At 37.5% G+C, this 15016-nt stretch overlaps 1 protein-coding gene across 2 annotated transcripts in view; it reads right to left on the bottom strand.

Moving 5' to 3' along the window:
* TMEM161B (transmembrane protein 161B) overlaps positions 1–4962 on the bottom strand; it is a 68417-nt gene extending 63455 nt beyond the window's left edge. Inside the window, exon 1 of one of the 2 annotated variants that reach the window (XM_046666922.1) lies at positions 4813–4962. In XM_046666922.1, coding sequence (XP_046522878.1) covers positions 4813–4815 — 3 coding nt within the window. In that variant the 5' untranslated portion in view covers positions 4816–4962. The remainder of the gene's footprint in view (positions 1–4812) is intronic. The other variant, XM_046666923.1, reaches the window with a different exon arrangement.
* Between the last annotated feature and the right edge of the window lie 10054 nt (positions 4963–15016).

The following is a 15016-nucleotide window of genomic DNA, read 5'->3' as shown; positions in this document are numbered from 1 at the left end:
CCAAGATAGACCACATTCTGGGCCATAAAAACACCTTAACAAATTTAAAAGAATAGAAATTATACAATGTCTGCCCTCAGATCACAATGGAATTAAACTAGAAATCAATAACAGAAAGATAACTGGAAAATCCCAAAATATGTGGAGATTAAACTCATTTCTGAATAACACATGGGTCAGAGAAAATCTCAAGAGATATTAAAAATATTTTGAACCAAATGAAAATGAAAACACAACTTATCAAAATTTATAGGATGCAGCAAAAGCAGTGCTTAGAGGGAAATTTATAGCATTTAATGCATATATATATATATATATATATATATATATATATATATAGTCATGTGCTGCATAATGATGTTTCAGTCAATGACAAACTGCATATATGGTCCCATAACATTAGTATCATATAGCCTAGGTGTGTAGTAGGCTATACCATCTAGGTTTGTGGAAGTACAGTCTATGATGTTCACACAATGACAAAATGGCCTAATGATGCATTTCTCAGAAAGTATCCCTGTAGTTAAGCAACATATGACCGTATTACAAAAGAAGATCTAAAATCAAGCACCTAAGGTTACACCTTAGGAAAAGAGAAAAAGAGTGAATTAAATCCCAAGTAAGCAGAAGAAAAGAAATAATAAGAATTAGAACATAAATAAATGAACTTGAAAACAGGAAACCAATAGAGAAAATCAATGAAATCAAAAACTGGTTCTTTGAAAAGATCGAATAAAATTAATAAGCCTCTAACCAGGTTAAGTAAGAAAAAAAGAGAGGACACAAATTAGTAATATCAGAAATGAAAGGGAGGACATCACTACAGATCCCATGGACATTAAAAAGCTAATAAAGGAATACCATGTTATGCCCACAAATTTCATAACCTAGATGAAACGGACCAATTCCTTGAAAGACAGAATTTGCCAAAACTGACACAAGAAACAGACAATCTGAATAGGCCTATATTTATTAAAGAAATTGAATCAACAATTAATAACCTTCCAAAACAGAAAGCACCAGGCCCAGATGGGTTCACTGGTGAATTCTACCAAAAATTTAAGGAAGAAATTATACCAATTCTCTACAATCTCTTTCAGAAGATAGAAACAGAAGGAATACTTCCTAACTCATTCTATGAGGCCAGCATTACCTTGTTACAAAACCAGGCAAAGACATTACAAGAAAAGAAAACTACAGACCAATATCTCTCATGAACACAGATGCAAAAATCCTAAACAAAATATTAGCAAATCAAATCCAACAATGCATAAAAAGAATTATACACCACAACCAAGTGGGATTTATTCCAGGCATAGGAGGCTAGTTCAACATTCAAAAATCAATTAAAGTAACCCACAAATTAAAGTAACCAACAAATCTCCAATATCCCTATCAAAGTCTCTAATGTCTGCATTAGAGTTGTCTCAAAGCATGGTTTAAGGACCACCAGTTTCAGACTGAACTGTAAAACTCATTAAAAATAAGATTCTGAAACTCCATCCCCCAATAATGGGGCCCAGATAAGCATTTTTAGCAAGCATCACAAGCAAATCCTATGCAAACTCAAGTTTGAAAACTAGTGTCCTAACTCACTTTTCAAAACTCAGTTGAAATCGGGGGCTGGCCCCGTGGCCGAGTGGTTAGGTTCGCACGCTCCGCTGCAGGCGGCCCAGTGTTTCGTTGGTTCGAATCCTGGGCACGGACATGGCACTGCTCATCAAACCACGCTGAGGCAGCGTCCCACATGTCACAACTAGAAGGACCCACAACGAAGAAGATACAACTATGTACTGGGGGGCTTTGGGGAGAAAAAGGAAAAAATAAAATCTTAAAAAAAAAAAAAAAAACTCAGTTGAAATCACCTACTACATGGCCTCCTCCCCCCAGTTAGAATTAATTTCTTTCCTCTGTACTCTTTGAGGGCATAACACATATTTCTCTCATAACATTTACCACATCCTCTTCCTAACACCTCTCTCTACCTGCCAAAAAAGAAAACTTTCTCATTAATTCTGATTGACTAAGGCAGAGGTTTACAACCTTTTTTCCCAACAGACCATAGCTCGATACCAGCAGTAAAAGTTACCACAGGACGGTACATAGATAAAACAAACCATGAAATATCTACAATTCCAGGAGCTAGCTCCAATCTACTTTTCTCCCACACATCAGCCTAAATGGTGGCAATAGCTATTTGATTGAAGAGTTGATCTGTAATTTTCAAAAAAGAAAAGTACAACAGAACAAATAGTTTTATTCCTTCAGTAAATTTTCTATGGACTGTCCATTTTCACAAGAACATGAAAGGAAAAAAAAGGAGTGAATACTCAATACTTTTAGTCTGGATCATAATCCTATTGTCATTGCTCACAATAGGAGGAATTTATTACATGCACAGGCATGTATTGAGTTTTGATCTACATAATGTATCGGACAATAAGAGAAGAGAATGAATTTATATTGATTAAAACAAAAATAAAATCAAGGTGTCCCAAGGTTCTGCTTTCCATTCTGACAAAGTATTTACGATAGTAGCGAAATACCTGGACAAACATATGGACAAAAATTCCAAGTACTACCTACATAATGTATAAAAAGTGAAAAGGAGAATGATAAAAGAAATCAAAATGGCAAAGAAAAAAAGAGTAGAAATCAGACTTAATTTTATTTAATCAGAAACATAGTTATCCTGAAAAAAGTCCTAAATGAAGTCATAGAATCATAAATAAAAGAGTTAGAAGGTGTTTTAATCCCCACCAAGTCTCACCTCTCTTATCTAGGAAGAAACTGAAACTCTTATCTAAGTTGAGTGATTCTGCCAAATTCATACACCTAATAATGGCAGAATCTGGGTCTTCTGAGTTCAAGTATTGCACTCTTTTCATTATATCATTAGGCATAAGCACTGCAAAAGTTCTCAATTCAACCAAGCTGAATCCTAAATAAATTTAACCCTTGTTCATTTTGTTTAATGGCTAAATTCTTTCTTTTGAAGGATTCCAAGCATTGACCACACTTGCACATACAGACATTATCAATTTCACAGCTGGGAAATTTAAAGCAGAGTTAATTAACTCAGAAATATAGGCAATACCAGAATGGAGAGCATCAACTACCTAGCTCCTGGTGGCATTCTCTAGGTGACATTCTCTTAAGTGACATTTTGAGAAACAGCATGAGTTTGTTTACCTTGGCTTAAAACAAAACTACCTTTTTTGAGCTGGCAGGGGGAGAGTTCTACTTTTAGTATTACAGAATACTGGGAATAAGTTCACATTCAACTTCTCTGTGACTATTATAAACTTAAGGATTTTAATTACACTCTATCTTCAATTTTTCAGACCAAGATGTCAAAGACTGAACTTAAGTCTAAGAAGTAGCAATCTGAGTTTTAGTCCAGATTATGCCAAACTATTGTTACCTTAGTAAATCACTGCCTATTTCTAGACCTCAGATTCTTCCTTCTGTAAAATTAGGGGTTCCGGGGTGGTTAGGCTAATTATTAACTTTGGTTTCTTCTTGTTCTACTGTTCCCTATCTTTGTCTAATTTCATTGATACAGATGGGGAAGAAAAAAAAAAAACTCTTAATGAAGACAAACTGTATTATTCACTGAGGTTTAAAAACACGCACACACAGTGCCCAAAAGAGTCATAGGTTAGCTGGCAGAGAACACCAGGAACCACATTATTTGTAAGTTCTTTTGTTTCACATTCAGTGAAGTTTCTAAAAGTCATTCAAAAGTCAGTCATCATACACAATAGCTGAACGATGTCAACACTTGGTCCTGAAAAAGCATGGCAAACTGCGGCTAAATTCCAAGACAGAATCCCCTTCAGATAAGGATTTGAAATCTTTTAGACAAGTAACTGACAATGTTGAACTTTACAGGACCCCTGTGATCTCAGAAAACAGCAAAGGTTAAGAAATCCCTCCACCCCTAGCCTTCTGTGTTCTCGAAACTGCTTATTCCAAGGACCTGCCTGTCCCCATAGGACTTAGGTAAGACTCGTGGATGCTCCCCTTATTTACCTATGACAAGGCCAGACACAGAGCTTGGAAATTCTCATTCTTTGCCTGTCCCCATAGATCAATTGGAACAAAATGTTTGTACCCCAGCTCTGGTTAAGATCCTCTTCCCTAGGTCCCTGAACTTTGGCGCACCTTCAGTTTGAAACAAGATACAACTCCTCCTTAACAATTCCCTATTACATTCTCCCTACTGCAATAGCCCCTTTCTTCACGCCCTTGCAATACTCCTTTCGAATAAAGTCTCCCCTTACTAAATCCAGATTTTTTAATTTGACACTCTTTCCAATTCCAAAAGAGTTGAGTATGAAAGACAAACTGACTTTGCCGTTTCTTAAAGTGACAAGTGTTGATCCTCCACAAGAAGGGGATCTGCTGTGTCCATCTGGAAAGGCTAAAGGCATCCTAAGGCCTGAAATGCTTGGCCACTGCCTTGCAGCTGAGAAGGAGGGAAGGGAGATGATCAATCGGGCAAGGTCAACTCTGGGACCACCTGGCGCCGCGCGCCGTACACAGTGAATGGGCCACGAACATTGTGGCTACCTACTCCGTACTCCTGTACAGATCTTGCGGTTGGGCAGGACAGATGCTGCTTCCTCAGGGGCCCAGGCGCTCCAGCTCTCTGGGGCAGGTGGTGGGTGCGTCCTGCCCCGCGGCTCATCTCATTGCTCCCGCCCGCTCCATCCCCAGCTGGGCAGCCGACCGGCTCCCTTCACAGGACTGACCTCCCGGCTCCTTCCTCCCCACTGTTGTTACTCCAGCCCTCACACAAGGACTCACCATGGCACCAAAGACAGGTCGTGAACCAGACGCCTTGGAGTCGCCGGGACCTTCCCGGACGTCCCCTCCCCACCCTGCAGCCGGGAACCTCTCGACACCGCGAGGGAGAGGGTCTTCCGGCTCTGCCGGAAGTTCTTCTCGCGCGGGACAGGAAGTCCCGCCCCTCTCCTGAGCGCTGGCGACCCCACGCCACGCAGAGGTGAGGATACGCAGGACGTCCTCTACGGCCACTTCCGTGGATCTAGGTTAGAGGCGGGGGGTGGTGCTGACCTTGAGAGCGCGTCGGGGAGGCGCAGGCGCAGCCCAGGTAGGTGGGCGGGCGGCGCGCAGTTGCGGCGCGTGCCGGGATCCTGAGGTAGGCGTGTGGTCTGGGTCGGAGAGCTTCCTCGCCCTGGAGGTGGTGGAGGTGCAGGTTGGTAAGCGAGGTGGGGGCCGACTCCAGACGCGGCGGATTTAGTTGGGGGTTTTGGAAAACCACAGTGAGGCCGGGCTCGTGCTGAGACCACATCGGAATTGACTCAGCAGGACGCCCTTTCTCCCTTTGCCTTCTCGTTTCCCCGGCTCTCACTTCTTGGGGACTTTGCAGATCTCCACAGACCCGTCCCTCTGTCGTCTCTGCGACCTGCTTTAGGGGATCCTCCAGCTCTGCCCTTCTTCAGGGCAGGGGAATTTGATCGTGAGAAGTTTCTTCGCTATTCACAGATACCAGCTGAAGCCAGAAGGACATCTACCAAGAGCAGAGAAACCAGGAGGAGAATTCTGCCTATTTAATGCATTCCGAAATGGACCATTTCCTTTTAGTTTAAAAAATATATTTCATCATCTGGAAAAAAGTGGAACTCCTCTATAAGTCTTAATTTTGTGTTGTTTTTTCCGAAATCTGTACCTGTCAACTCTCTCTGCCTTTTTATTTGGCTATAACAAGTTATAGTACTGGAGGCAGGCTTGAAGTGGATATACACAGCACCTTTAACCCGGAAATTAATGTCACAACTTGGGGATCCTTGCTTCAGTCGGTCATGATAGATGATCTGCAGTTTCATCTATGGGGTCTGTTTTGCCATAGTATCTAGTTTTATCTTAAAGCTGGAATTGGAAAGGGAAACTGAGAAGCTTCAGAAGAAGTTAAGAAGGTTGGGCAGGCAGGGGTGGCTGTAGGTGTTAAGTGTCACTGTCCTTATCAAAGTACCTGGAGAGCATGAGATCCAAGCTATAAATGGTGAAAAACCGTGGGAGTCAGAGTTCTGAGCCACTCAAAGAAGCATGCACAGGGTAGTTGCTTTAAGTTAGAAAGGGGGCTGGAGACTGAATGTATGAGTTGTTTTTACTTTGAATTGGGGGGGTGGTTAATTGTATGACAGAGAAGATGTAGGAATCATAAGTAGTACTAACACTGGAAACAGCTAGAGCTGGGGTGGAGCTCGGAAACTGTGAAACATCCTGCTGAGCATGGATCCAGAACTTCCCTGAGGGTTCCACTTCTGCTGTATAGGGTCTAGGTTGTAAATTAACAAGCCCCAGGGCATCTGCAGATGCTAAGTGTGATAGAGAGGGATTGGAGTTGTCTGCTGGTGTATCTGTGGGAAACAGCTGCTATCCTTGAGGAAGAAAGGTGGAGAAGGAAAGTGGCTATCTGTCTGCCAGTGACAACACATGCTGTGAAGTCTTGCTCTTCTCATTTCTGACGCTGTGGTTCTTAGATCCATCCTAAACCTGACAGCCTCATTGAGGTTCACAGAGCGTCTCCTATGTGACAGTAAGACTGAAATTATTATCAGAGTGGAATCCATTCCTGCCAGAGTAAAACCGTGAAAGGAAATCATAGTATTCATTATCTGCTTATTATTATTATTACTATTATTATCATTATTTTTGGTGAGGAAGATTGGCCCTGAGCTAACGTCTGTTCCAGTCGTCCTCTATTTTGTATATGGCATTCCGCCACAGCACGGCTTGACCAGCAGTGTGTAGGTCCACACCCGAAACCCGTGAACCCCAGGCCGCTGAAGGAGTGTGCTAACGTAACCATGATGCCACCCGGCTCACCCCTCTGCTTATTATTTTTAATAGATTGTGGGCTTCTATGTTTCTTATTTGGTGTATGGCAAGTTGATAAATGACCCTTTGTTAATACCCTTTAGTGTTCCTATTTCATTGTGAAAAATCTGTTATAAGTAATGTTTTTTAAAAATTAAAATACATGCAAAAATGTTTTAAGGCAGCATCTCCCAGTCTTTTTTTATCCCACAGAATACTTATAATGTTTTCTATCGGTTACCTGCCTTGAAGTAGAGGGATTTACCTATTTCCATTACTTAAAATAGATGAGAGTCTTTGACAGAGGTATAAAGAAAGGGGAGAATTATGAAAAGGGAAAAAAGATATAGATGACAGATTAAAAAGAAATTTGGTAGTTTTGGCAAGGGAATTAGGAGTACAATCTTTGATAAAAATCTTGGTTGCTTAGTATTAGAGCTTTGTGATGAGATGCAATGTCCTGAGTGAGAACTGTTCTCAAGTACTTAAGAACACTAACACAAAATTACCTCCTCTTTCAACACCCACAGTGACCTGGAACATTTTCAACCTTTGAGAACTATCACTTTTTCAAAGTCCAGCCTCATGGTCTTTGTAAAATGTTTTCCTGATTAGCTCCTCCTCTAAGAAATTTCCAGCACTTTTTCTTACATTTAATAAATATGATTATTATATGGGTTGTTATATGGTGCTTTTGTCATTTTCCCCCCAATGTATATTGTTTTCCTAATTTACATAAACACCTGGAGAGCTGGAACCTTTTTGTGTTGCCCGCCCCCTTCCCCTTAAGAAATACTATTTAAATGAATGTTGTGGACAAAATCACTTCAGTTAAATTGCTCTTAAAATGCTTTATGGACAAAAATATTACTTGTAGCAATACTTATAATGGTTAAAAATCAGGAACAATCTTTAGCAATTAGAGATTGATCAAATTCTATTATATATACTTAGTGGAATATTATCTATTTTTTAAAAGTCATCAGGCTAGTCTTTCTAATGGAAACTGTTTGTTTTCTAAGATAAAGAGCTGGATGCAGAGTTGTGACTATTATAATTGCTTTGACGAGGAAAAAATCCTAAGCATAGAAACAAGTAAAAAAGGAAATAACCAAAGTATGTAACTCAACATTCCTGGAATGACCACACGAAAACCACCTTTCTGTAAGGGGGTAATTTTTTAAAACTTTATTTCCTTCTTAAGAAAGGATGAAAGGAGCTCCCCCCCCCCCCGAAATTATGCTTTGTAACATCCACCTATATTACTCTCATCTCTCTAATTTGGCAAAAACAAACAAACCTGTTCTTCAGAAGGGTATTGCAAACCTTTAATAATTCAATAGCCTTCCTCTGAACTATTCCTTTATTTACATGTTACCATAGTAACCTTGATATCATTTGATACCTTTTGGTATCAGGAAAGTCTAAACACCCACCATCAAAAGCAGTAAATACACAAAGCCATAAAAAAGTACCTATCTGTTTAAAAACTTAAATTAGCTTTATTCATTCATTAAATATTTGAGTATCTACTGTGTCCCAGTCACTGTTCTAGGCTTGGAGAAACAGTGGTAAATAGAGCAGGCATTGTCCCTACTATCAGGGAATTTACATTTTAGTGGTAATAGACCATAAGTAAATAAACAAGAAAAATATGATACTAATGGTCCTAGGCAAGAAATTAAAGTAAATGACTGTTTTAGATCAGGTGACTAAGGAAGGCTTCTAAGAAAGTGCCGTTTAAGCTGCTGTTTGGTAGGAGAATCCAGCTTTGCCGATATTGGGGAAATCATTACTTGCAAAGGGGACAATAATGCAAAACTAAGGCATGAACTAGCTTGGAATATTTTAGGAAGGAAAGAAGGCCTGCCTGGTTGGAGCATAGTGATAAGAGAAAAGTATAAGTTTGGGGGTAGGAAAGGGCTAAATTATGTTAGCATTGAAAGCCAGGAAAGGGTTTGGATTTTATTCTAAGTACAACAGAAAAAGCATTTAACCTGAGGAGTGATATGAAATAATACATTTTTTAAAACCTACTCTAATATTTTTTTAATTGAAGTGTTTGGTCTGCTTACATGTAACACAATTACTAATGAACTTGGATTTAAACCTATTGTCTTATTATTTGCTCTTTATTTGTCCCATCTCTCCTATGTTGTTTTTCTCCTTTTTTGCCTTCTTTTAGATTGATTATTTTCACTTATTTCATTTCCGGCACCTCATAAGCTTGACAGTTATATTTTAACAACTTGTACTTCCTGGACAATATAAGGACCTGAGAACACATTATCCTCATTTACCACCCCACCCCACGTTGTATACGTTGTATAGACTTAATATATATTTCTTAAATTCCTCAAGACATTATTATTTTTATGCATTTAATGTGCATTTATATTTACTCAGATATTTACTTTGTTGTGCTTCATGACTCCTTGAGTTTTTGAGCTTCCATCTGGGATCATATTTCTTATTCCTAAAGAACATGCTTTAGTATTTCCTTTTGTAAATGTCTGCTGCTGACAAATTCAGTTTTTGTCTCCTGAAACTATTTCACCTTAATTTTCAAAGAACATTTTTCCTGAATTAGCAGCTATTTTATCATTTTGAAGATAGATTCCATTGCTTCTGGCTTCTGTAATTTTTTTGAGAAATAATTTTTGCCCCTTTAAAGGTAATCTCTTTTTTCCTCTGGCTGCCTTTAAGATGTTTGTCTTAAATTTGAAGCAGTTTTACGATGATGTGACTAAATGTTGTTTTCTTTGTTTTGTTGTTTGTTTTCTTTTTGAGATTTGTAATGCTTCTGAATCTGAGATCTATTTCCTTATCCTGTTTTGGAAAATTCTCAGCTATTATCTCATCAGATACTTCTTCTGCTGCACTCTCTCCCCGCTCCTCTCCTTTTCGTACTCCACTTAAATGTATGTTAGATCATTTGACTTTATCCCTTATGTTTCTGTTCATTTGTCTCTCCATGGTTTATTCTGGATAACTCTTACCTTTCAGCTCAGTGTTTTCTTTTTAATAGTCTCTAATCCGCTTTAAACATATCTGTTGAAGCATTTATTTCAGTTATTATCTTTTTGGTTGTCAGTTCAAGCATTTCTGTTTGGTTCTGTTTTAGTTTCTGGTTATGTAGCTAGTTATCTATCTCAATTTGATATTTTATTTTCTCAAACATATTAAACATAATTATTTTAAAACCTGTGTCTAGAAACTATGAGGTCTGCTATTGCCTGAAGCTTCTTTGTTTCTTTGTTGTGGTTGCTGTTTACCATATTGTCTTATTTAATTTTATGTTACATTTTTTTATTTTATATTACTTAAGTTATTTTTATTTATAAAATTTTGTTGATTTATGTTATGTTGTTTTTGATTAGATGTCAGAACTAGTATATGAAGAAATTATAGTTTGAAGTCTAAAATGATGATATTTTCTACAGAAAGGATTTATGTGCCCTGGCAAGGGCTTTGGACACTAGTAATCTAAAATCATCTTAATCTAGACAGTGATTGAGATGATTGAAATCTGAGCAGATCTACTTCTAGTTCATACCCTCTAAGGTCTCAACTTGAAGCCTGTAGAATTTACCAGAGCAGGCCCTGAACTCCAATTTTTGTCTTTTTAACTCCGTGAGTTAATCAGAACCTCTGTTCAGCTTCTCAGCCATCTTCTCAGGAATCAGCAAATACCCCAAAGCAAAAGCTATCATAAATGCTGGGTTCAGCAACTCTGGTTTTTTCTTCTGGATTTTCCACTGCCTCATTAGGTCTCTAATGCCTTCAGATGTTTGTTTTATATTTTGTCTAGCTTTTCTAGTTGTCCTCAGAAGAAGTACTAGTCTAAATTATCTAGTCCATCATTACTAAAAATAGAAATGAAAAATACTTTAAGTACACATGAACCATTTACAAAATTTAACTATAAAAAGTGTTAAAATCTCAAAGGACTGGTATCATTTAGATCACGTTTTCTAATCAAGGTATAATTAAGTTAACAATAACAGAAATCTAGAACACCTCATATATTTGGAAAATAAGAATCCCATTTCCATGTAAGATGGGTCAAATTCAAATAAAGATTCTCGATGAAAAATAGAAAATACATATTCAAAACTGAACAATGACAAAAATACTACATATCGACATCTAGAGAATGCAGCTAAAACAGTACAGTCGTGTGCCAAATAACGTTTCAGTCAACAGTGGACCACGTATACAATGGTGCCCATAAAATTAGTACTGTATAGCCTAGGTATGTAGTAGGCTATAGCATCTAGATTTGTGTAAGTACATGCTGTGACATGTACATTGTTCGCACAATGACAAAAACGCCAAAAGACACATTTCTCAGAATGTATCCCTGTCATTAAGCAATGCATGGCTGTACCTAACACGGAAATTGAAAACTTTAACTACTTAAGGAAGACTGGAAATTAAAGAGCTAGTAATCAGTCCTAAACCTCAGGGATTAGGAAACGAATAATGGAAATAAAATTAAAATAATGAAATGAATGGAACAAAAAGCAAATATTTAATACAGAGGGGCAACAAAGTCAAAAGTTGTATCTTTTAGTAATATTGATAAATCTTTGACAAGATTACTCAAGAAAGAAAGCAGACACAAAGATTAGAAATGAAAATGAGGACATTTTTACAAATGCTGTAGAGATTGAGGAGATAGCATGAACAATTTTATTAAATGAAAAAATAGTAAGTGAAGTAGACAGTTTTCAGAAAAATGTAACTTTTCAAAAGTCATTCAAGAAGAAATAGAAAATAGGAGTAGTCTGCTTGCTATGTAAGAGATTGAATCAGTAGAAATTTTCCAAAAAGAAAATATATTGCCCAGACAGTTTTGCTAAACATTTAAAGAACAAATCATTTCAATCTTAGACAAACCATTTCACAATATAGAAAAGAGAAAACACTCTTCTATTCATTTTATTAGGCTTCTGTAACATTGACACTAAAACTTAATAAGGACAGTAAGAGAAAGTCCAATCATATTCATGAAGATAAAGGCAAAAGTCCTAAGTAAAATAGCAAACATAACCCAGCAAATGTGTAAAAGCGATAATAAATATGATCAGGTTGAATTTAACCAAGGAATGTATTTTAACATGTTAAAAGATTAAAGGAGAAGGGGCCAGCCCAGTGGTGTAGTGGTTAAGTTTGCATGCTCTGCTTTGGCAACCTGGGGTTCATGGGTTCGCATCCTGGGTGTGGACCTACACACTACTCATCAAGCCAGCTGTGGCTGCATCCCACATACAAAATAGAGGAAAATTGGCAGAGATGTTAGCTCAGTGACAATCTTCCTCAAGCAAAAAGGGGAGGATTGGCAACAGATGATAGATCAGGGCGAATCTTCCTCACTAAAGGGACAAAAAGATTAAAGGAGAAAAACGATATGGTTGTCTGAGTAGATGCAAAAAAAAAAAAAAATGCTTTTGAAAAAATTAACATAGACATGGATAAAACCTTTTGCCAAATTAGAATTGTGCAGAACTTTATTAAGTCAATAAAACCTACAATAAACATATCTGAAGATGAAATTTTTGGAGCAATCCCTTAGAATCAGAAACAAGTGCCATATTGGAGATCCCAGCCAGCATTGTAAGACAATAAAAACAAAAGACATAAAGATTAGAAATGAAGAAATGTAATTTACAGATAAGTTGTTAAAATAAGAGCTTTGCAAGAATTCTGGATGTAATAAAAATATACAAAAGTGAATTGCATTTCTCCAGCAGAAATGAACTCTTAGTGATGTTTTAAAGGACAGTTAGCAGTAAAGGGGCACATTTGAATGGTGCAAATAGCAACTAGACTTTTGATGGTGAACATGATGTCTATACAGAAGTTGAAATGACATACACTTGCAATTTATACATATTATAAACCAATTTTTTAAATGATTTTTTAAATATACTGTTTACCATATTGTTTTAAAAATATTAATGACATAGGAGTAAGCTAAAAAATATAGAAGACCTTTAAGGGGAAAAAAATCACAAAACGTTATTGAAAGACATTAAGAAATATCTAATAAAAAAATACACCATGTTCAAGTATTACGAGACTCTGGAGTTAAGATGGCAATTCTCCCCTATACAGTGAAAGCAATTGCAGTAAAAATCCCAAATGAGTTTTGTCAGAAACTTGAGAAGCTAATTCTGAAGTCTGTATGAAAGAGCAAAGGGTCAAGAAATTCAAGATAGTCCAGAAGCAGAAGACTTAAGATAGAACTGACATGTCCAATAGCAAGAATTACATAAAAATTATATTAATAGGTGTTCGTAATAGCCAAAAGGTGGAAACAACACAAATGTCCATAAGCTGATCCAAGGATAAACAAAATGTATATCCATACAGTGGAATATTATTTGGCTATAAGAAGGAATAAAGTACTGATACCTGCTGTAACATGGGTGCACCTTGAAAACATGCTAAGTGAAAGAATCCAGTCCCAAAGACCACATATTATATGATTCTATTCATATGAAATGTCCGCAATAGGAAATCTATAGATATAATAGATTAGTAATTGTTTAGGGATGGTGAGGTTTAGGAAGATGGGGACATTAGAGTAGTGATAGCCAAAGGATATGGGCTTTCTTTCTAAGGTGATGAAAATGTTCTAAAATTGATTGGTGATGGTTGCAGATATGTGAATAAACAAAACCATCTCATCATACACTTTAAGAGGTGAATTGTATGGTGTGTGAATTATATCTCGGTAAATCTGTTAAAGCTATAGTAATTAGGATAGTGTGGTATTAGGGATGGAAAAATTGATTTATCCTGTAATACAAGCCTAGAAATAGATGCACTTTTATACTCTTGATTTCAGACAGAGGTGACATTGCAGGCCAGCAGGAAAAGCAAGAGCATTTCAATAAATCGTGCTGGATGTCCACATGGAAGAAAATGAAATTGGACCTCACTCCTCCTTTTTTTTCTTTTTGAGGAAGATTAGCCCTGAGCTAACTACTGCCAATCCTCCTCTTTTTGCCGAGGAAGACCGGCTCTAAGCTAACATTCATGCCCATCTTCCTCTACTTTATACATGGAACACCTACCACAGCATGGCTTTTGCCAAGCGGTGCCGTGTCGGCACCTGGGATCCAAACCGGCGAACCCCCAGGCTGCTGAGAAGCGGAACGTGCGAACTTTACCGCTGAGCCACGGGGTCGACCCGGACCTCACTACTTAACATATACAGAAAAATCAGTTACAGATGAATTAAAGATTTAAATATGATAGGAAAACCTATTAAACCTTCAGAAGACAAGATAACGAGATATCTTTATGACCTTATGGTAGGGAAATGCAAGCTCTGTGTGGAAGAAGGAATTGTATATTCAAAACCATTAAAAGCCTCTGTTCAAAAGAAACCATAAGCCTTTAGGGTAGTGTTTGATTTCACTTAGGCATAGGAAATGTAAAAGATGAGCCTGTAACATTTTGTTGTTCAAGATAGCAAGAAAGCTATCATAGGCTTCCAGGATCATGCCAGTGGACTCAGGAGACAATTGAAAAGCATCTCACTGGCCAAAGATCGGACAATCTGAGTATCAATAAGGATACACAAGTTCATAGAAATTCTGAAATTCACCTGAGCCCAGGTTGGAACATATCAAATGCAATGGATTAGAACTATCAAATGTCTTTAAATCTGTGAGTTCATAATGATAGTAAAACTAGCAAAAAGTATCTAGTTGGCCAACACTGGAATCAATTCAGTATTTTGAAAACAAGTTTTTAAAAAAAGGAGTTAATCAAGCATTTGTCCTGCCTTTCCTATATGAGCTGTACCACAGGTAACCAAATAGTAAATGGGGGGTGGGGGGGGGGGGGGGTTTCTCTACATACACATATTAATAAATGAAGAAGGAATGGTAGAATTAGAAAATTGCCATTTTGAGATTCCTAATGAGTAAATGGATTTATTCATTGCACATCAACAGCTGCTAACATGACAAACAAGGGAACTTTACATGCCTCTTAGTGGAAAAACACACCATCAGCTATTGAAAAATCTTACCCAAGAAATTGAGCCTGATACTAGGAAATGTAGAGAACATGTTAAACAACATGGCTATGCAATCAGGAAAATCCAATTTATGGAAAATCGTGAAATAAATTAACTTCAACAAATATG

This window comes from Equus quagga, chromosome 7, assembly GCF_021613505.1.
Source record: "Equus quagga isolate Etosha38 chromosome 7, UCLA_HA_Equagga_1.0, whole genome shotgun sequence".
NCBI lineage: Eukaryota > Metazoa > Chordata > Mammalia > Perissodactyla > Equidae > Equus > Equus quagga.
This window is presented reverse-complemented; position numbering and strand designations above follow the sequence as displayed.